The sequence below is a fragment of the Neofelis nebulosa genome, chromosome 15, assembly GCF_028018385.1.
Source record: "Neofelis nebulosa isolate mNeoNeb1 chromosome 15, mNeoNeb1.pri, whole genome shotgun sequence".
NCBI classification, from domain to species: Eukaryota; Metazoa; Chordata; class Mammalia; order Carnivora; family Felidae; genus Neofelis; species Neofelis nebulosa.
In genome coordinates this window covers 51,147,128-51,168,879 of record NC_080796.1, presented here as the reverse complement: position 1 = coordinate 51,168,879, position 21,752 = coordinate 51,147,128, and the positions used below count along the sequence as shown (strand labels likewise).

The following is a 21,752-nucleotide window of genomic DNA, read 5'->3' as shown; positions in this document are numbered from 1 at the left end:
GGTGTGGTTACTAGCCCTGAACTGTCTCTGCATTTCTTACAATCGCATGGGGCCCGTGAATACAACCCCTCCCCCCCCCCCCCCCCCCCCGGCCATCAGATCAAGGAATGACCCCTGGGTGGCTGCCACATAATCCAATGCAACAGAGGTAGAAACTGGGGCACCAGATCTTTGTCCAGATTTCCCTCTAAGAGTTATCAGTGCCCTGCAGTACAGCAGAAGGAGGACCTGAAGATAGTGCCTATCCTCCAAGTTCCCTATAGAGGATTATGGTTGGCCCTCAGTTGTCTGTTTAATTAGAAGTCTGCCCCTTAGGCCTCAGCAAAAAAGATTAATCTCATAGGACTTTAACAGAAAAAGATAGGTGCTTCAGTCTGTGGTGCTCTCCTGTGCCCTGAGAGTGGTGGCCTGTTAATAAGTCTTTCTTTATTTGTTACAGTCCTGTAGGACCCACTAGCCACCATAGCCATATGATTTAGCGGTATCTCCTGGGTGGCAGCTGTAAAACTCAGAGGGTGTCTGAGGAGAACATAAACTCGTTTCCTAGAGATACCAGTGAGCTGAAAAGAGGCAAGGGAGAGTATAAAGATGGTGCCTGCTGGAGTCTATCTTTGAGGAGAGTTTTAGTAAGCCCCTAGATGTGTTTTAAATTAAATGCTTACCCCTCAGAGCGGAGCCTTAAGGTAGGCAAATAAGTCTCTTTCACAGAAAGTCTGGGCACTTTTCAGGTGGCTTCCTCTATCCTGGACCCTGGGGTGGGTGAGTCCATGACTGTGGACCCTTTAAGAGCTGTTTCTCACTTAGCTGTAGCTTGTGGGTCCTTGTGGACACAAGCCCTGTTGGCTTTCAAAGCTAGATGCTTTGGGGGCTTGTCTGTCAGGTGTAGATATTAAAATCAGGGTGCCAGATGTAAGGCTCAGACACTTCACCCCTCAGGGAGAAGCTTGGGGTTTTGAATTCCCTCCCAATTGTGGGTCATCATGCTGGGGATGAGGTTTAGGGTCAGATTGTATCTGTTTCTTCTATCCACTTTGATGTGAGCTTTTTCTCATTTGCCCAGTGTGTAGGAATCACTCAGCTAGTTTTTAGAGGGTTTCTTTTTTTTTTCAGACAAAATTACTCTGTATGTAACTGTAGATTCAGTGTGTCCAAGGGAAGAGGTGTGTTCAGGATCTCTTACATCTCCATCTTGAACCACTTCCATAAGGAAAATATTTAACCGTGTTTATGGTGGGTTATGGAAATGGTAGATCAGCCCACCTGGATCTGGATCTCACCAAGTTTATTCCAGAAGGGGCCTTATGAAGTTCTTGTGGACAAGATGGGGAAATTGACCAGTTAGATGGTTTATGAGAGTGTTTGAAATTTCGTTAAGTAAACTTACCCGAGTATCAGATTCAGGACTTTGTTCTCAAGCCTATTTCATTACTCCTTTGTGTTATCAGATAGTTTAATGATTTAGGGGAAACACAGTACAAATTCACGAGTGGAATTGTTCAGGGGGTCATGACAGTGAATCTGCATTAGCACAGATTCATCATTCAAAAAGGATTCTCTGTGCTAGGCTGAATCTAATAACGTGACATTTAGTAGTGATCCTGGGTTTAGGTCAAAGGAATCAGATGTACAAGTACAGACAGATTAGAAAGAGTTTTAAAAATTGGTGAATATTTTAATCAATTTTGAGATCAGTGTGAGTCAAAACTATGACAGAACCACCACTACTGTTAATGAGACCACACCCTGTATTGATAGAAATCCAAGGTAGAATGAGGCTGTTCTAAATTTTGCCCATCCCAGTGCTGCTCAGACCATATATGAAATACTATATTTGCTTCGGAGATGACCTTCTAAAAGCATAAAACATATTTAAGTGTACCCAGATGAAAGAAAACAGCAAAGAGATTCAAGCCTGTCATAATAATAATACCTACTTTAATTTTACCCCCTTTGTATAACTTTTGAAAAAAAAATCTCAGTGGAGTGTTTGCTTTAATTAATATCCTTTTTTTTTTTTTTTTTTTTTTTTTAATTATTGGCAAGTCAGCTAACATACAGAGTAGTCTTGGCTTCAGGAGTAGATTCCCTTGATTCATCACTTACATTTTCATCCTGACAAGTGCCCTCCTCAATGCCCATCACCCATTTTCCCCATCTTCCCAACCCCCCACCGCCATCAGCGCTCAGTTTGTTCTATTTAAGAGCCTCTTAGAATTTGCCTCCCTTTCTGTTTGTATTTTTTTTCCTTCCGTTCCCCTATGGTCACCTGAAAAGTTTCTCAAATTCCACATATGAGTGAAATCATATAATATTTGTCTTTCTCTGACTGAGTTATTGCACTTAGCATAATACCTTCCACTTCCATCCACATTGTTGGAAGTGGCAAGATTTCATTCTTTTTCATCCCCAAATAGTATTTCAATATATATAAATATACCACATCTTCTTTGGATAAAGAAGCAGTTGATGGACATTTGGCCTCTTGCCATAATTTGGCTATTGTTGATAGTGCTGCTATAAACATTGGGGTCCTTGTGCCCCTTCAAAACAGCCCTCCTGTTTCCTTTGGATAAATTCCTAGTAGTGCTATTGCTGGGTCGTAAGGTAATTCTATTTTTAATTTTTTGAGGAACCTCCACACTGTTTCCAGAGCAGCTTCACCAGTTTGCATTCCCACCAATAGTGCAAGAGGGTTACCTTTTCTCCACATCCTTGCCAACATCTGTTGTTTCCTGAGTTGTTAATTTTAGACACTCTGGTGGGAAGTGGTATCTCAATGTGGTTTTGATTTGTATTCCCCGGATGACGAGCAATGTTGGACATCTTTTCATGTGTTTATTTGCCATTTGGATATCTTCTTTGGAAAAGTATTCATTTTTTCTGCCCTTTTTTTGTGTTTCAGATGTTCAGTTTGGTAAGTTCTTTATAGGTTTTTGATACTAACACTTTATCTGGTATGCCATTTGGAAATACCTTCCCCCTTTCCATTGGTTGCCTTTTAGTTTTATTGATTGTTTCCCTTGCTGTGCAGAAGCTTTTTATCTTGATGAGGTCCCAATAGTTCATTTTTGCTTTTATTTCCTTGCCTTTTGAGACATGTCAAGTAAGAAGTTGCTGCGGCCAAAGTAAAAAAGGCTCCTGCTTGTTTTCTCTTGCAGGATTTTGATGGTTTCCTATCTCACATTTAGGATTTTCATCCATTTTTAGTTTATTTTTGTGTATGGTTTAAGAAAGTGGTCCAGTTTCATACCTCTGCCTGTTGCTGTCCACTTTTCCCAATTCGTTTTCCTAAAGAGACCCTTCTTTCCATTGGATACTCTTCCCTGCTTTTTTGAAGATTAATTAGCCATATATGTGTGGGTCCATTTCTCGGTTCTCTATTCTATGCCATTAGTCTATGTGTCTGTTTTTGTGCCAACATCATATTGTCTTGATGATGACAGCTTTGTAATACAAGCTAAAGTCCGGGATTGTGATGCCTCCAGCTTTAGTTTTCTTTTTCAACATTTCTTTGGCTATTCAGGATCTTTTGTGGTTCCATACAAATTTTAGGATTGTTTGTTCTAGCTCTCTGGAGATTGCTGGTGCTATTTTGATTGAAATTGCTAGAATGTGTAGATTGCTTTGGGTAGTATCAAATTTTAACAGTATTTGTTCTTCTGATTCCTGAGCATGGAATGTTTTTCCATTTCAATGTGTCTTCTTCAATTTCTTTCATAAGCTTTCTGGTTTGTTTTTTTTTTTTTTTTCAGTGTACAGATCTTTTACCTCTTTGGTTAGGTTTATTCCTAGGTATTTTATCATTCTTGTTGCGTTTGTGAATGGGTTCAATTCCTTGATATCTCTTTCTCTTGCTTCATTATTGGTATATAGAATGCAACCAATTTCTGTACATTAATTTTGTATCCTGTGATTGTGCTGAATTCATGTATCAGCTCTAGCATTTTTTTTGGTGGGGTCTTGTGGGTTTTGCTTGTAGACTATCATGTCATCCACGAAGAGTGAACGTTTCACTTCTCTGCCAATTTGAATCCCTTTTATTTCATTTTGTTGTCTGATTGCTGAGGCTAGCGATTCCAACACTATGTTAAACAACAGTGGTGAGAGTGGACATCCCTGGCGTATTCTTGATCTCCGGGGGAAAGCTCTCTGTTTTTCCCCATGGAGGATGATATTTACTGTGGGCATTTCCTGTATGGCTTTTATGACGTTAGGGTATGTTCCTTCTATCCCAGCTTCCTTGAAGGTTTTTATTAAGAAAATGCTTTTTCTGCATCTATTGACAGGATCATATGGTTCTTATCCTTCTTCTTTTAAGGTAATATATCAAGTTGATTGAATTGCAAAAAATTGAACCGGCCCTGCAGCCTAGGATGAATCCCACTTGATCATGTTGAATGATTCTTTTAATATACTGTTAAATTTGGTTTGCTAGTGTCTTGTTGAGAATTTTTGTACCCGTGTTCATCAGTACCATGTTCAGTACCATGATCAGGACCATGTTCATCAGATATTGGCCTGTAATTCTCCTTTTTAGTGGGGTCTTGTCAGTTTTGGAAATCAAAGTAATGCTGGCTTCGTATAATGATCCTGAAAACTTTTCTTTCATTTTATTTTTTGGAACAGCTTGAGAAGAATAGGTATTTAAGTGTCTGGTAGACTTCTCCTGGGAAGCCATCTGCCCTAGGACGCTTATTTGTTGGGCGATTTTTGATTACTGAGTCAATATCTTCTCTGCTTATGGTTTGTTCAAAGTTTCTATTTCTTCCCTTTTGAGTTTTGGTAGTGTGTGTGTGTCTATTACTCTTATGTGTCTACCCTTTTAGGTTAAGGCCCATTTGTCCCTAGAGGTGTTCAGAATTCTCTTTTCGTCTTTGTATTTTGCCAGTTTCACTATGATATGTCTTGGTGTTGACCTGTTTTTGTTGATTTTGAAGGGAGTTCTCTGTGCCTCTTGGACCTGGATGCCTGTTTCCTTGTCCAGATTAGGGAAGTTCTCAGCTGTGATTTGTTCAAATAAAATTTCTGCCCTTTTTCTCTCATTTCTTCTTCTAGAACTCCTATGATATAGGTATTATTTTGTTTCATTGAATCACTTAGGTCTCTTATTGCCCTTTGTGGTCTAGTAATTTCCTTTCCATATCTCATTTGTAGCATTTCTTAAATCATTGTGTCTATTTCTTAGGTCTTTAATCCCTGCAGCAATAGATTCTCTGCTGTTGTCTATGCTTTTTTCAAGCCCAGCTATTAGTTGTATGACTGGTATTCTAAATTCTTGTTCAGATGTATTGTTTATATCTGGTTTGAGCAATTCTCTGGCTGTCTTCCTGGAATTTCTTTTCAGGAGAATTCTGTTTCATCACTTTTGCCAGGTTTGTGTCTCTTATGTGTTTTAATGGTTTGTTATCTGTCCTGCACCAACGAGAATTACTATATTAAAAAGGGGTCATACACTGGCCCAGGGCCTGGCGTTTCGGGAAGTGTTTTTAGAGTGTGTTGCGTGCACTCAATTGTTGCGTCTTTGGCCGCTCTACCCCACTCGTCTGTCTTCTACAAAGCTTCTCCTTAGTCATACTGGTAGAATGTTTACACCATTGTTAGACAAATCAGAGAAACTATAAGGGCTAATCCAGTGAAAGCAAAAGGAAAATAAAGATGAAGATATAGAAAAGGTGTAAAAAAAATAGAATAAAAATGCCTGATTAAACAGACACAGAAACAGAGAAAGCAAAAAAAGAAAAAATACGTATATATAATATATATAATTTGTATTTATTAATTTATTATTTATTATATTGTTAATTTATTATTCTTTATTATTAATTTATTAATATGTAACATAAATATATTTTTATATGTATAAAACATGTGTTATATATGTATATATATTGACCAAAAATCAAATCAGAAAGTTTAAGCCTGATTCCAGAGTAAAAAATGAAGAGGTAGAAAGAAAAATACAGAAAAGAGTAGAGAAGGAAAAAAAAAAGAAAAGAAAATGGCAACACAGTAATATATAATACCACAGGATAGTTGTCTACGCCATTAGATAAGTAGTTGCCATCCACTGAGGGGTGAGATTTTGTGTAAGCGGGTCGGCCTCCACAGGGGCCACTATTCTGTTCCCTGAAGCCGCACCATGCTGGTGATGGGGAGAAAAAATGGCAACACCCAAATCTCTCCTCCCCAGACTGGGTGTCTTAAACCATGCTGTTTAGGCAGCCCTCACAACGTAGCTCAGGCAGGTGGCTTGCCCTGTCCCACAGTTCCCCCGTGCCTCTTAGGTGCTAGGCTGGGATTCAAAACCTGGTGTCTTAAAGGACCCAGCACCAGTTCTAGGATAGTGCTGCCCCACCCTGCCCATATGGCAGGCACATGCAGGGTCTTTTAACCTTGGGGAGGCGATATACACTCTTCCACAGTACTCAAGGGAGGGGACTATTCTCCCCACTGTGCCCCTGAGATGGGATACTACACTGGGGCTGCCTCCCCTCCCCACAAGTCCACAAGTGCATGCACGTGGAAGCAGATTTCTTCCACAGGATGGCACACACTTTTGAAAACTGCAGTCTTCAGCTCCTAAGGCTGTTTGCAAAGTACGCTAGCAATCTCCCTAGATTTCTCATTTCTAGTCCGTGGTCTGGAGAGGTTTTCCTCTTGTCCTAACATACCACAATCCACAGTTTCTCTCTCTCCTTTTTGTCTCTCCACAGAGGGGGAACCCTTCCCTCCAGGCCCATAATGTTTTATCTCCCCCAATTCGCATAGACACACCTCTGTCCCGTCAAGCTGTCTCCCTCCACCTGTGCAGATTTTTCTGTCACTCTGCAGATAGATTTCCTGGGTGTTCCAGGTGTTCTGACCTCAATACAGCTGTTTGAGGGACGAGGGAAATCTTTGTCCCTCTACTTCTCCACCATCTTAACTCCTAATTGATACACTTTGAAACACCTAATAGGTGGATAACCAAAGTTGTTCTGAAATCAGACCACCAGGGTTCAAATCTCTCCTTTACAATTTTACAGCAATGTATTTAAGTTCTTTAAAACTTAATTCCTGCAAATCCAAACACTGAAGTTTGCCCAAGGTAGAATGATTGTTAAATGACACTCATATTTATGTATCATGATGAAATTCATCCAAGGATAAAGGGAAAAGAATCTAACTCGTCAAAAAGCAGTGGAGAAAAATACTAGAAGATAACTTAAAAGGAATAAGACTAAATGAACACTTGATCTCAATATTGAAAGCTTCAAAAATGTGGAAAAAATCTGAAATTTATAACTTTTCTTGTCCTAGAAAACCTGATGCGATTAATGAAATAATGCTAATAAGAGGATAGAATTCACCCATGAAACAATTCATTTTCGGTTTGATTTTTTATTAAGGCAAAACATTATTTATAATGGTTTTGTTTGTTTTGTTTTTCTTCCAAGGGAATCGTTGTGATTTTCCACAAATAAAACATGGTAGTCTATACTATGAAATTATCTATAGACGAGACTTTCCAGTACGTGTAGGAAAAAAATACTGGTATTCCTGTAAGACCAATTTTGTGACTGCTTCACAAGAGCCCTGGGAATATATTCATTGCACAAAAGAAGGATGGTCACCAGCAGTACCATGCCGCAGTAAGTCAACCGTTATAATTGTATATGTATAAATAGTTCACATCCTGGAGGGAGCAGACATGTAAGTGAGTACAATTAAGACTACTATGACAAAAAGAAGGCCAAGGGATGAATTTTATGAGCAAAAATACCAACATGAGGTTTTCCTTTTATAAGGAGCTCTTCCTAAAATCTTATTAGAGATAAAGTTAGAGGTTTTTTGAAAATACCTATATCATTTACCCTTACCTTAATTATAAATACTGAAAGTAAATAGTATTGACTATTGATTTTTTTGTTTTTCAACATTTGGTATTAGCTTTATTTTTGGATACTTATGCATTATAGTTTAAATGTTGTACAAATAATTTTTTTTTAATTTTTTTTTTTTAACGTTTATTTATTTTTGAGACAGAGAGAGACAGAGCATGAACGGGGGAGGGGCAGAGAGAGAGGGAGACACAGAATCGGAAGCAGGCTCCAGGCTCTGAGCCATCAGCCCAGAGCCCGACGCGGGGCTCGAACTCACAGACCGCGAGATCGTGACCTGAACTGAAGTCGGCCGCCCAACTGACTGAGCCACCCAGGCGCCCCTACAAATAATTTTTAATTTGCTATTTTCACTGAATTTATGGGTTTAAAAATTTTTTGTTTATTATTTTTATGATTTTTAGGACAATGTATTTTCAATCATTTGAAAAATGGAGATAACCCAAAACAAGCAGTAAAATACGTACAAGGTGAATCTGTAAGAGTTAACTGCCATGCTGGCTACAGTCTTCAAAATGAGCAGACTGTGATGACCTGTACAGAGGGTGGCTGGTTCCCTCCTCCCGAGTGCATTCTTCTCAGTAAGTAAATGGTCTCAGATCTCAGTATATTTATGGTTTTCTAACCCTCATCTGTATTAACTGTGACAAAATATTTATATCAACTTTCTTATTTCCACCAATGAATCTACTTAGTTTTATTTTTTCCAAGAATGTGTGAGTGGATATACACATTTTTGGTACATATATATAGCAAAATAAATGTCTAATGATAGGCATTAGTCAAGAAAACAGTAATGGAACTACAAAGAAGTAACCTGTATTAATAGGGTGACACCAGCAATGGAAGGAGGAAGATGTGACAGAGTAGGGGGATCCTAGGCTTGCCTCATCCCATAAGGATAACTATCAAATCATCCTAAATACCCCCGAGATTGACCTGAAGACTGGCAGAACAGATTCCACAATTAAAGATACAGAACAGGCCACATTGAAGAAGTAAGATGTACAGAGATGCAGGTTTCTCTCCCAAACTGAGAAGAAATGGACTGTGGCCACTGAGGTGGTAAGGGAGTAGTGGTCACAGAGAGGGTGAAAGACAGACTGACACACAGAGGAACACACAGGAAAAACAAATCCCCATAGAAATTAGCTTGGAAAGGGAGAGGGGACAAATTTTGTGACTTCCTGCAACCAGTGAGGCTTAAAGCCTGGGGTTTGAAAGGTCAGTGTGCTTGGGTCTGGAAGAGATCAAAGGGCATTGGGACTGCTCTTGGAGATAAGGCAAGCAAAGAGCCTGTGGACATACAGCATGGAAACAGCAATCTGATGAGCACTTGGAGCAAACAGTGGGGAGGTTATTTGCTCATCCTGGAGCATGTTGCAGAAAGGGAGCATTCACAGAGACCCCTCTGGAAACAAAGGAACTGGCAGGTGCCATTTCCCTCTCCCACCCTTTGACATTAACACAGGGTCAACTGTGGGAATCAGCTCAGAGCTCACACTTGCTATCTTACTTGCTTACACCAGGCCCTATGTCCCTATGCTCTGGTGGAACCACCCTTCCCGGTCACACTTGCCTCAGTCCCAGAGCAGGCAGCCCCCAACCACAAAAGACCAGATCAAATCCCAGCCCAAACTACATCTCCCAACTTGGGAGGTTTTTTGTTTGTTTGTTTGTTTGTTTGTTTGTTTTGTTTATTTGTTTCTGGCAGGGGGCAGGGAGGTGGGGCTGGATTCCAGCAGCAATGTTGAGAAGTCTCATTTCACAAGCAGACCAGAATACACCAAGTTAAAACTTACCAGATTCAGGCAAGGAACCAAACACTGCCCACAACAGGCAAAGAGAGCCTCTGCAGATGAGTGACCGGAAAGATAAAGCAGTCAGGACACAACAGCAGTGTGCACATAGCATATATTGGAGACACTCCCTGAAGTGCCAGGCCCTGGGGAAACGGGGTCACAACACCTCAGGGCATGAGAGAACCTCTTTTTCATAAGGCCATTACCCTCAGGAACAGGAGAAGTAGCTGACTTTTTTAACACAGAAAAGTAAGCCAAGAAACTTAGACAAAATGAGAAAACAAAAGAAATTGTCCCAAATGCAAGAACAGTGCAATGCCACAGCCATGGATCTAAGTGAAACAGATATTAGTAAAATACCTAATAGAGAATTTAATGTAACAAATCTAAAGATACTGGACTTAAGAAAAAAAATCCAAGACATGGGTGAAACCCTTAATACAGAGATAAGGAATAACACAGCAGAGATAAAGGGCTCAATAAACAAAATCAGAAACACACTTGGTGGCATGAACAGCAGGCTGGAAGAAGGAGAGGAACAACATAATGGCCTAGAAGACAAAGCAACGGAAAGTTATCAAGCTGAACAAAAGAGAGAAAAGAATTATGCAAAAAGAGAATAGATTTATGGAACTCCATGACTCCATCAAACATAACAACATTCATTGTAGAGGAGTCCCAGAAGAAAAAGAAAGAAAAAAAAGGGACAGAAAATTTATTTGAAGAATTAATAGCAGAAAACTTCCCTAATCTGGGGGGGAGGAAACAGATATCCATATCCAGGAGGCACAGGGAACCCCCAAGAAAATAAACAAAAGCTAACCCACAGAAACATATATATTGTAATTAGATTGGCAAAACATAGGGGTATAGAAAAAAAATTTTAAAGCAGCAAGACAAAAAAAAAAAAAAAAAAATCCCATACAAGGGAAAACCCATAAGGCTCCTAGGGCATTTTTCAGCAGAAGCTGAAATAATAAAGGGGACAATCCAACAAAAAGATATAACGATTGTAAATGTTTATGCACCCAACATGTAAGCTCCCCTATACATAAAAGTTAATAACAAATAGAAAAGAACTAAACATTCATAAGTGATAGTAGCGGATTTTCACACTTCAGTTACATAAATGGACAAGATCATTTAAACAGATAATCAACAAGGAAACAACAGCTCTGAATGACACACTGGAACAGATGGATTTAACAGATATTTTGAGAACACTGCATCCTAAAACAGCAGAATACACAATCTTTTCAAGTGTATGTGGAACATTCTCCAGAATGGGACACATATTAGGACATAAAACAAGCCCCAACAAATTCAAAAAGGTCAAAATGATACCATGCATCTTTTCTGAACACACTACTATGTAACTAGAAGTCAACCACAAGAAAAAGTCTGAAAAGAGCATAAATATATGAAAGTAAAGTAACATGCTAATAAACAATGAATGGGTCAACCAGAAAATAAAAGAAAATTCAAAAAAACCACATGGAAACAAGTGAAAGTGAAAACACCACAATTAAAAACCTTTGGGATGCAGCCAAACTGGTTCTAAGAGGGAAGTTTGTAGCAATACAGGTCTGCTTCAAGAAGCAAGAAAAGAATCAAATAAACAATTTCACTTGACACCTGAAGAAGCTAGAAAAGCAACCACAAACAAAACCTAAGGAAAAAAAAAAAAAAAAGAAGGAAAGAAATAATAAGGATTAGAACAGAAATAAATGGGGGTGCCTGGGTGGCTCAGTCGGTTAAGCATCTGACTGCAAGTCAGGTCATGATCTCACGGTTTGTGAGTTCAAGCTCCATGTCAGGCTCTGTGCTGACAACTCAGAGCATGGACCCTGCTTTGGATTCTGTGTCTCCCTCTCTCTCTGCCCCTCCCCTGCTTACACTCTGTCTCTCTCTCAAAAATGAATTAACTTTAAAAATTTTTAAATCAAAGAAAGAAATGTCATAGAAACTAGAAAAACAATAGAGCAGATCAAAGAAACCAGGAACTGGTTCTTTGAAAAAATTAATAAGTGATAAACTGCTAGCCATACTATCAAGAAGAAAAGATAAAGGACCCAAATAAGTAAATCACAAGAGAGGAGAAATAACAACCAACACCACAGAAATTCAAACAATTATATGAGAATATCATGGAAAACTGTATGCCAAAAAGTCGGTAATCTGGAAGAAATGGATAAATTCCTATAAACATAAACCTACCAAAACTGAAACGGGAACAAATAAAAAAATGAACAGACCAATTAACAGAAAAAAAAAAAGGAATCAGTAATCAAACACCTCCCAACAAACAAAAGTCCAAGACCAGATGAGTTCACAAGTGAATTCTACCAAACATTTAAAGAAGAGTTAATACGTATTCTTCTCAAACTACTCCACACTTGATCTTAGCCAGAAGTCCGAGAAGTGATCTTCTTAAACTATTCCAAAAAAATAGAAAAAGAAGGAAAACTCCAAATTCATTCTATGAGGCAGCACTACCCTGATACCAAAACCAGATAAAGAAACAAGAAAAGGGAACTGTAGGTAAATACTCCTGATGAATATAGATGCAAAAATCCATAACAAATACTAGCAAACCAAATCTAACAAAACATTAAAAAATTATTCACCACATCAGTCTTACGCACGGTGATTTATTCCTGGACTCCAAGGATGGTTCAATATTAGCAAACCAATCAATGTGATATATCACATCATTCAAACCACATCAATAAAAAAAAAGGATAAGAACCATATGATCATTTCAACAGATGCCAGAAAAGCATTTGGCAAAATATAACATCAATTCATAATAAAAGCTCTCAACAAAGTAAGTTTTGAGGGGACATACCTCAACATAAAAAAAGGCCATACATGAAAAACACACAACTAACATCATCCTTAAAGGGGAAAAACAGCTTTTCCCCTAAGGAACAAGACAAGGATGTCTACTCTACCATTTTTATTCGAGATAGTACTGGAAGTTCGAGCCACTGCAATCAGACAACAAAAAGAAATAAAAGGCATCCAAATCAGTAAGGAAGAGGTAAACCTTTTACTATTTACAGATGACATAATATTCTATATAGAAAACCCAAAAGATTCCACTGAAACCTGCTAGAACTAGAATGAATTCAGAAAAGCTGTAGGATACAAAATCAATGTATAGAAATTTGATCCCTTTCGATATATTAATAATGAAACAGCAGAAAGAGAAATTAAGAAAACAACCCATTTACTATTGCACTAAAAATAATAAAATACCTAAGAATAAACCTAATCAGAGAGGTGAAAGATCTGTACTCTGAAACTATAAAACTCTGATGAAAAAGAAACGGAAGATGACACAATTAATGGAAAGACATCCCATGTCCATGGACTAGAAGAGCAAATATTGTTAAAATGTCTACACAACCCAAAGCAATCTACACATTCAATGCAATCCCCATCAAAATACCAACATTTTTTACAGACCTAGAACAAACAATCCTAAAGTTTGTATGGAACTACAAAAGAACCTGAATAGTCAAATCAGTCTTGAAAGAGAAAAGCAAAGCTGGAAGCATCACAATTCCAGACTTCAAGTTATATTACAAAGCTATAGTGATCAAGACAGTAAGGTACTGGCGCAAAAATAGACACTTGGACAAATGGAACTGAATAGAAAACCCAGAAATAAACCCATAATTATATACTGAATTAATCTTCAACAAAGCAGGAACGAATATCCAGTGGGAAAAAGACAATGTGTTCAACAAATGGTACTGGGAAAACTACACAGCAACATGCACAAAATGAAACTGAACCACTTTGTTGCACCATACACAAAAATAAATTCAAAGTGGATTAAAGACCTAAATGTGAGACCTGAAACTATAAAAGTCCTGGAAGAGAGAGAGCAGAAGGAGTAACTTCTCTGAAATCAGCCACAAACTTTCTAGACAGATCCCCTGAGGCAAGGAAAATAAAAGCAAGAATAAATAAATAAAAATAAAATAAAAAATTATTAGAACTACATTAGAATAAAAAAACTTCTGCACAGCAAAGGAAACAGTCAATAAAACTGAAAGGCAACCTGTGGAATGGGAGATGTTATTTACAGATGGCATGTCTGGTAGAGTAGTGTCCAAAATATGTAAAGAACTTATAAAACTCGACACCAAAAACCAAATAATCCAACTAAAAAAATGAATGGGAGACATGAACAGACATTTCTCCAAAGACATACAAAGGACAACAGGCACATGAAGAGATACTCATCATCACTTATCATCAGGGAAATGCAATCAAAACAACAATAAGATATCACCTCACCCTTGACAGAATGGCTAAAATCAACAACACAAGAAACAACAGATGTTGGTGAGGATGTGGAGCAAGGGGTACCCTCTTGCACTGTTGGGAATGCAAACTGGTGCAGCCACTCTGGAAAACAGTATGGAAGTTCCTCAAAAAGAAAAATAGACTTGCTGTATGATCCAGCAATCATACTTCTGGGTATTTACCCAAAGAATACAAAAAAACACTAATTCAAAGGGATGTATGCATACCTATGTTTATATCAGCTTTCTTTCCAATAACCAAGATATGGAAGTAGCCAAGTATCTATTGATTGATGAATAAAGATGAGTGGTGTGTGTGTGTGTGTGTGTGTGTGTGTGTGTGTGTACATACAGAGAGAGAGAGACTATTATTCAGCCATGAAAAAGAATGAAATCTTGCCATTTGCAACAATATGTATGGAGCTGGACAGTATAATGCCAAGTAAAATGAGTCAGTCAGTGAAAGACAAATACCATATGATTTCAGTCATATGTGGGATTTAAGACAAATGACAAATTGGGAAATATGTGAGAGTGAGATAAACCAAAAACAAACAAACAAACAAACAAAAACCAAAAACAAAACAAACAAACAAAAAGACTCAACTATAGAGAACAAAGTGATAGTTACCAGAGGGGAGAAAGGTGGCACAGGGAACAGGTGAAATAGTGATGTCATTATGAGCACTGGGTGAGGTATGGAATTGTTGAATCACTATATTATACACCTGAAAATAATATAACACTGTATGTCGACAAAAATAAAAACACAAAATACATACATACATGAAGTCAATCTAGAAAAAAATAGAGTGACACCAGCTAGATGTCAGAACACAAGTTTCAGTTCTTCCTGGCCAAGATCACAGTTTTGACAATCACCCACAGAAAGAGCATTTTTGTGGGAGTCTGGGAATCTAGCAGAAGTTTTTGCACACTTTGACAGCAAAAAGATCCAAGAGTGGGTGCACTGAAGAGGATGAATGGAACATTTTTTTTCTTATCTGAGTCACTCCTCCCTGAAAGGGGTACAGTTCAGTGCCAAGAGAGACCCATTCAACCTGCAATTTCTCCACAGGGAGAAAGTGTGTGAGTGATCATCTGGCTTCTTCAACTGCATGGGTCACTGACCAAAAGGTCCATTTCTTTCTAACTACATCCAGAATACTGAAGTGATCTTCATGAGTGAAGGGAATGAGAAAAGTTTGGACCACAACAGTCAGGGCTCAGAATTCCTCAAGGGACAAAGACCCTACTAACCACTTTGCAGACTACATTCAGTAGCCTACCCACTAGCCACTGGGATGACTTGGGTTCAGATCTTGCTCACCTGGTGGCATCCCCCAACATTCTGCATACCTGCTATCCACTGGCCAGCTCCTTTTGTATATTCCCCAAAGGTAGTGTGTGCAGGAGTTTTCAAATGGCTAGTGAACATACTTAGAAATTCAAACTGACTCCACAGATAGAGTAAAAAGAATGTACTTGACCATTCAGCATTACCTCCAGGAAATCAAACAGAAAGCTGTCAGGACCCTGACTAACTCTGCAGGATTGAAGAAAGGCATACCATCCAAAAATTCCCTCTTAAATCGTAGTAAGACATACTGGAAAAATGTATCCATTAAAAACATCTTCAAAAAGCCTCAGAATCCCTAACAAGTATGACAGAAAGTATTTCTCTGCCAACGTCAGGAAAGACCAGAGGAAGTGAGACCTTCTTCAAAGGCAAAGGCAACAATGCAAGACTTTAAGAAACATGAAAAATCAAGGAAATATGACATCACCAAAGAAACACAACACTTTTCCAGTAGCTTACCCTAAATAATGAAGATTTATGATTTTCCTGATAAAGAATTGAAAACGGTAGCTTTAAGGAAGCTCAGTGAGCTATAAGAAGACACAGAAAGAAAATCCAAAGAAATCAGGAAAATGAGGTAGAAATTATAAAAAGAACCACACAGAAATTCTATAACTGAAGAATATAATGAATGAAAGGAAAAATACAACAAAAAGTATCAACAGCAGATCTTATCAATCAGAAGAAAGAATCTATGAAGTAGAAGAGAGGTCATTTGAAGTCTTGTAGTCAGAGGAGAAAAAAGGAGAAGGAATTCCAGAGAAAGCCTATATGAATTATGGGAGACTATCAGAGGAGACATTGTAGGCATTATGTGAGTCCCAAAAGGAGAAGAGAGAGAAAGGGACAGGAAGTTTACTTAAGGAAATAATGGCTGTGAATTTATCAATCTGGGAAGAGATACGGACTATCAAAATCAAGAAGCTCATTAATTCCCCCAAACAGATTCAACCCAAGGAAATCATCTCTAAGACACATTACAATAAAACTGGCTAAAACCAAAGAAAAATAATTTTGAAAGCAGCAAGAGAGAAATAAATACCTCACATACAAAGGCAGTTCTATGAGAGGTCTTTATAGTGATAAATGCCTACAGTAAGAAAAAGAAATGATCTCAAATATACAACCTAACTTTATACATCCAAAAACTAAAAAGAAGAGGTCACTTGGGTGGCTCAGTTGGGTGAGCATCCAACTCCTGATTTGGGGTCAGGTCATAATCCCAGGGTCACAGGCTTGAGCTCTATATTGGGCTCTGCACTTGAGTGTGGAGCCTGCTTAAGATTCTCTCTCTCCTTCTGCCCCTCCCTGACTCATGCTCTATCTCTCTCTCTGTCTCTCGCTGTCTCTCTCTCTCTCTCTCTCTCAAATAAAATGAAAAAAAAAATGTATTAAAAAACAGTAGAACAACGAAGCCTATAATTAACAAGCTGGGAAATAACAGAAATCAGAGCAAAAATATATGAAATAAAGACCAAAAAAATCAACATTAATACCTATTTTTTTCAAAACAGAAACAAACTTGATAAGCCTAGGTTGATTAAGAAAAAAGAGAGATCAAATAAAAAACATGAGAAATGAAATCGGAGACATTCAACTGATGCCACAGAAATGCAGATGTTCATAAGAGACAACCATAAACATTTACACACCAACAAATTGGATAACCTAAATAAATTGGTAAATCCCTGGAAATAGAAAACTTACAAGACAAAATCATCAAGAATAGAAAATCTGAACAAACCAAACCAGTAACAAGGAACAAGAGTGAATCATTAATTTAAAATATCTCTGCAGGGGTGCCTGGGTGGCTCAGTCGGTTGAGCGTCTGACTTCAGCTCAGGTCACGATCTCGAGGTCCGTGAGTTCGAGTCCCGCGTCGGGCTCTGTGCTGATGGCTCGGAGCCTGGAGCCTGCCTCCAATTCTGTCTCCCTCTCTCTCTGCCCCTCCCCCGTTCATGCTCTGTCTCTCTCTGTCTCAAAAATAAATAAACATTAAAAAAAACCTGATATTTAAATAAATAAATAAATAAATAAATAAATAAATAAATATATCTCTGCAAAGAAAAGTCTGGGAACAGAAGTTTTCATTGGTAATTTAAAGAAGAATTAATACCAGTTCTTCTCAAACCATTCCAAAAACTTGAAAGGATGGAGGAGGCACTTCCAAAACTACTTTACAAGGTCAGCATTACTTTAATACCAAAGAACACTACAAAAAAATTATAGGCCAGCATCACTGATAATCATAAATATTGAAATACTCAACAAAATGTTAGCAAAGTGAATTCAACAACACATTAAAAGATTCATACACCATGATGAAGTCGGGTATATCTATGGGACTTAAGGATGGTTCATCAGACACAAATCAGTAATGTGATATAGCTCATTAACAATAAGAAGGATAAAAATCATATAAGCAGATAGACACCAACAAAAAAAGCACTTGACACAATTCAACATCCATTTATGATGAAAACTCTCTTGAAGAAATGTACATCAAACATAATAAAGACTATAAATAAGGAGCCCATAACTAACATCATATTTGATAATGAAAAGCTGAAAGCTTTTCCTGAAGGATCAGGAAAAAGACAAAGATACACACTTTCACCACCTCAGTGAAATAAAAAATAAAGAAGTAAAATATCTGTTTGTAGATGACATATTATACAGAGAAAACCCTAAAGACTCCACCCAAAAAAAAATGTAGAATTAATAAACAAATTCAGTAAAGTTGCAGGATGGATATACAAAAACCTGTTGTATTTTTGTACACTAATAATGAATTATCACAAAGAGAAATTTTAAAAATAATCCCATCTACAATAGCATGAAAAACAATAAAATACCTAGGAATAAATCCATCCAAGGAAGTAAAATATTTGTATGGTGAAAACTGTAAGACAATTGTGAAATAAACTGAAGAAGACATAAATAAATCACAAGATAGTCTGTGTTCATGGATTAGAAGAATTAATGTTGTTAAAATGTGCATACTACCCAAAGCAATCCATTGATACAATACAATTCCTATCAAGATCCCACTGACATTTCCCATTGAAATAAAATAAACAATCCTAAAATTTATGTGGAACCAAAAAGACTCCCAAATAACCAAAGCAATCTTGAGAAAGAAGAACAAAGCTGAAGGCATCATACTCCCTGATTTCAAACTATATTATAAAGTGATAAAAATGAAAACAATATCCTATTGGCAGATCAATGGAACAGAGTCAGGAGCCAGAAATAAACTCACACATACATAGTTAATTAAAATTTGACAAGGGAGCCAAGAAAACACAATGAGGAAAGTAATGTCTTCAGTAAATGGTATTGGAAAAGCTGGATATCCATAAGCCAAAAAATGAAACCACTATGTTAAACCACTGATGAAAATTAACTCTTAGACAAATTAAAGACTTAAATAAATTATATCAAATTCATGCAAAAGCTTCTATTCAGCAAATCAACAAAACGAAAAGGCAACGTACAGAATGAGAGATAATATTTGCAAGCCATAGATCTGATAAGGGAGATATATATAGATACACACACACACACACACACACACACACTTTGTATGTATTTTACATAGATTATACGTATATATTCTACAAATTATACAACTTAATAGCAAAATATCCAATCCAATTAAAAATGGACAAAGATCTCAGTAGACATTATTCTGAAGAATACATACAATTGGCCAATTGGTACTCAAAATCACTAATCATCAGGCATATGAAAATGAAAACCACAATGAAATATTACCTTATACCTGGTAAAATGTCTTTTATCAAAAAGACAAGACATAACAAGTGTTGGTGAGAATGTGGAGTAAAGGGAACACTTATATACTTTGGGTGATAATGTAATTTGTTATAGGCATATGGAAAACAGTACATGAAAAAAGTTAAAAGAACTACCGTATGATCCAGCCATTCCATTTCTGGGTATTTATCTGAAAGAAATGAAATCAGCATCTTGAAGAAATATCTGCATCCTCAATTTCATTATAGCTTTATCACAATAGCCAACATACAGAACAACCTAAGTGTCCACTGATGGATGAATGGATAAAGAAGACATGATATGTACAATGGAATATTATTCAACCATGAGAAAAAAGAAAGTCTTGCTATTCACAACAATATGGTTGACCCTAGAGAACAATATATTAAGTATAATAAGCCAGAGGTTGAAAATACTTCTTGATAAAACTAATGTATGAAATCAAAAAAGAAAACACCAAATTCATAGAGGCAGAGAGTAGAATGGTAGTTACCAGTGGTGGGTGCAGATGGGGGAAATGAGGAGATGCTGTTCCAAGGGTGTAAGCCTTCATAAGATAAAAAAAATTCTGGAGATTTAGTGTACAGCATGGTGACTACAGTTAGTAATAATGTATTGTGTAGTTGAAATTTGCTGAGAATAGATCTTAAGCATTCCAGCTTAATAAAAAAAATTAATTATGTGAGGTGATTAATGTGTTAATTAACCTGATATTGACAATTATTTCCAAATGTATCTGTGGACCAAGTCATCTCATTTTATACTTTATATATATACAATTTTGTCAACTATACTCCCAATAAAGTAAGGAGGGAAACATATAATAGACAAACAAAAGAAAAGGAGATAAGGATCAAACTAAACAACTATAAACCTTAATCAAATAACAAAGGAAGTCATTAAAAGAGAAAGATATTAAAAAAAACAACTACAAAATAGAAGACAGCCACATGTCAATAGTAAGTGTTCACCTATCAATAATTTCTTTAAATATAAATTGTTTAAATTTACCTATTAAAAGAAATAAAATACCTGAATGACTTAAAATAATGAAGAACTCGCTTTCAATTTAAAGACACAATAGGCTTTATTTTTGTGTATGTTGTAAGAAAGTAGTCCAGTTTCATTCTTCTTCATGTCGCTGTCCAGTTCTCCCAGCACCATTTGCTAAAGAGACTGTCTTCTTTCTATCGGATACTCTTTCCTGCTCTGTCAAAGGTTAGTTGGCCATACATTTGTGGGTCCATTGCTGGGTTCTGTATTCTATTCCATTGACCTAAATGTCTCTTTTTGTGCCAATACCATACAGTCTTGATGATTACGACTTTGTAGTAGATGCTACAGTCCAGGATTTTGATGCCTCCTGCTTTGTTTTCTTTTTCAACATTACTTTGGCTAATCGGAGTCTTTTGTGGATCCATACAAATTTTAAGATTGTTTGTTCTTGCTCTGAGAAGAATGCTGGTGCGATTTTGATTGTAATTGCACTGAATGTGCAGATTGCTTTGGGTAGTATTCATGTTTTAACAGTATTTGTTCTTCCAGTCCATGAGCATGGAATATTTTTCCATTTCTTTGTGTCTTCTCCACATTTCTTTCTTTCATGAGTTTTCTACAGTTTTCTTTCATGAGTTTTCTATAGTTTTCAGCATACAGATCTTTTACATCTTTGGTTAGGTTTTTTCCTAGGTTATTTTATAGTTCTCGGTACAGTTGTAAATGGGATCGATTTCTTGATTTCTCTTTCTGTTGCTTCATTATTGGTATATAGAAATGCAACTGATTTCTGTACATTGATATGTATCCTGGGAGTTTGCTGAATTCATGTGTCAGTTATAGCAGCTTTTTGGTGGAGTCTTTCAGGTTTTCCATGTAGAGTATCATGTCATCTGCAAAAAGTGAAAGTTTGACTTCTTCTTTGTCAATTTGAATGCCTTTTATTTCATTTTGTTGTCTGATTGCTAAGACTAGGACTTCCAACACTATGTTAAACAATAGCGGTGAGAGTAGACAACCCTGATGTGTTCCTGATTACACAAAAATAAACTCAAATGGATGAAAGGCCTAAATGTGAGACAGGAGACCATCAAAACGCTAGAGGAGAAAGCAGGCAACAACCTCTTTGACCCCAGCCACAGCAACTTCTTACTTGACACGTCTCCAAAGGCAAGGTAAATAAAAGCAAAAATGAACTAGTAGGACTTCATCAAGATAAAAAGCTTCTGCATTGCAAAGGAAATAATCAACAAAACTAAAAGGCACCTGACAGAATGGGAGAAGATATTTGCAAATGACATATTGGATAAAGGGTTAGTATCCAAAATCTATAAAGAACTTATAAACTCAACACCTGAAAAACAAATAATCCAGTGGAGAAATGGGCAGAAGACATGAATAGACACTTTTCCAAAGGAGACATCCAGATGGCTAACAGACACATGAAAAGATGTTCAACATCACTCATCATCAGGGAAATACAAATCAAAACCACATGGGGTTACCACCTCACACAGGTCAGAGTGGCTAAAATTAATAACTCAAGAAACAACAGATGTTGGCAAGGATGTGGAAAAAACGGAAACCCTCTTGCACT

At 37.2% G+C, this 21,752-nt stretch overlaps 1 protein-coding gene across 6 annotated transcripts in view; it reads left to right on the top strand.

The window, feature by feature from the left end:
• Positions 1-21,752, top strand: part of LOC131495384 (complement factor H-like) — a 97,612-nt gene that overhangs the window by 44,971 nt on the left and 30,889 nt on the right. For 5 of the 6 annotated variants that reach the window (XM_058700278.1, XM_058700279.1, XM_058700280.1 and 2 more), the window contains 2 exons: positions 7,437-7,631; positions 8,285-8,461. In XM_058700278.1, the coding sequence (XP_058556261.1) occupies positions 7,437-7,631; positions 8,285-8,461 (372 nt within the window). Of the gene's footprint in view, positions 1-7,436; positions 7,632-8,284; positions 8,462-16,875; positions 17,131-21,752 lie in introns of those variants that run through there. The other variant, XM_058700282.1, reaches the window with a different exon arrangement.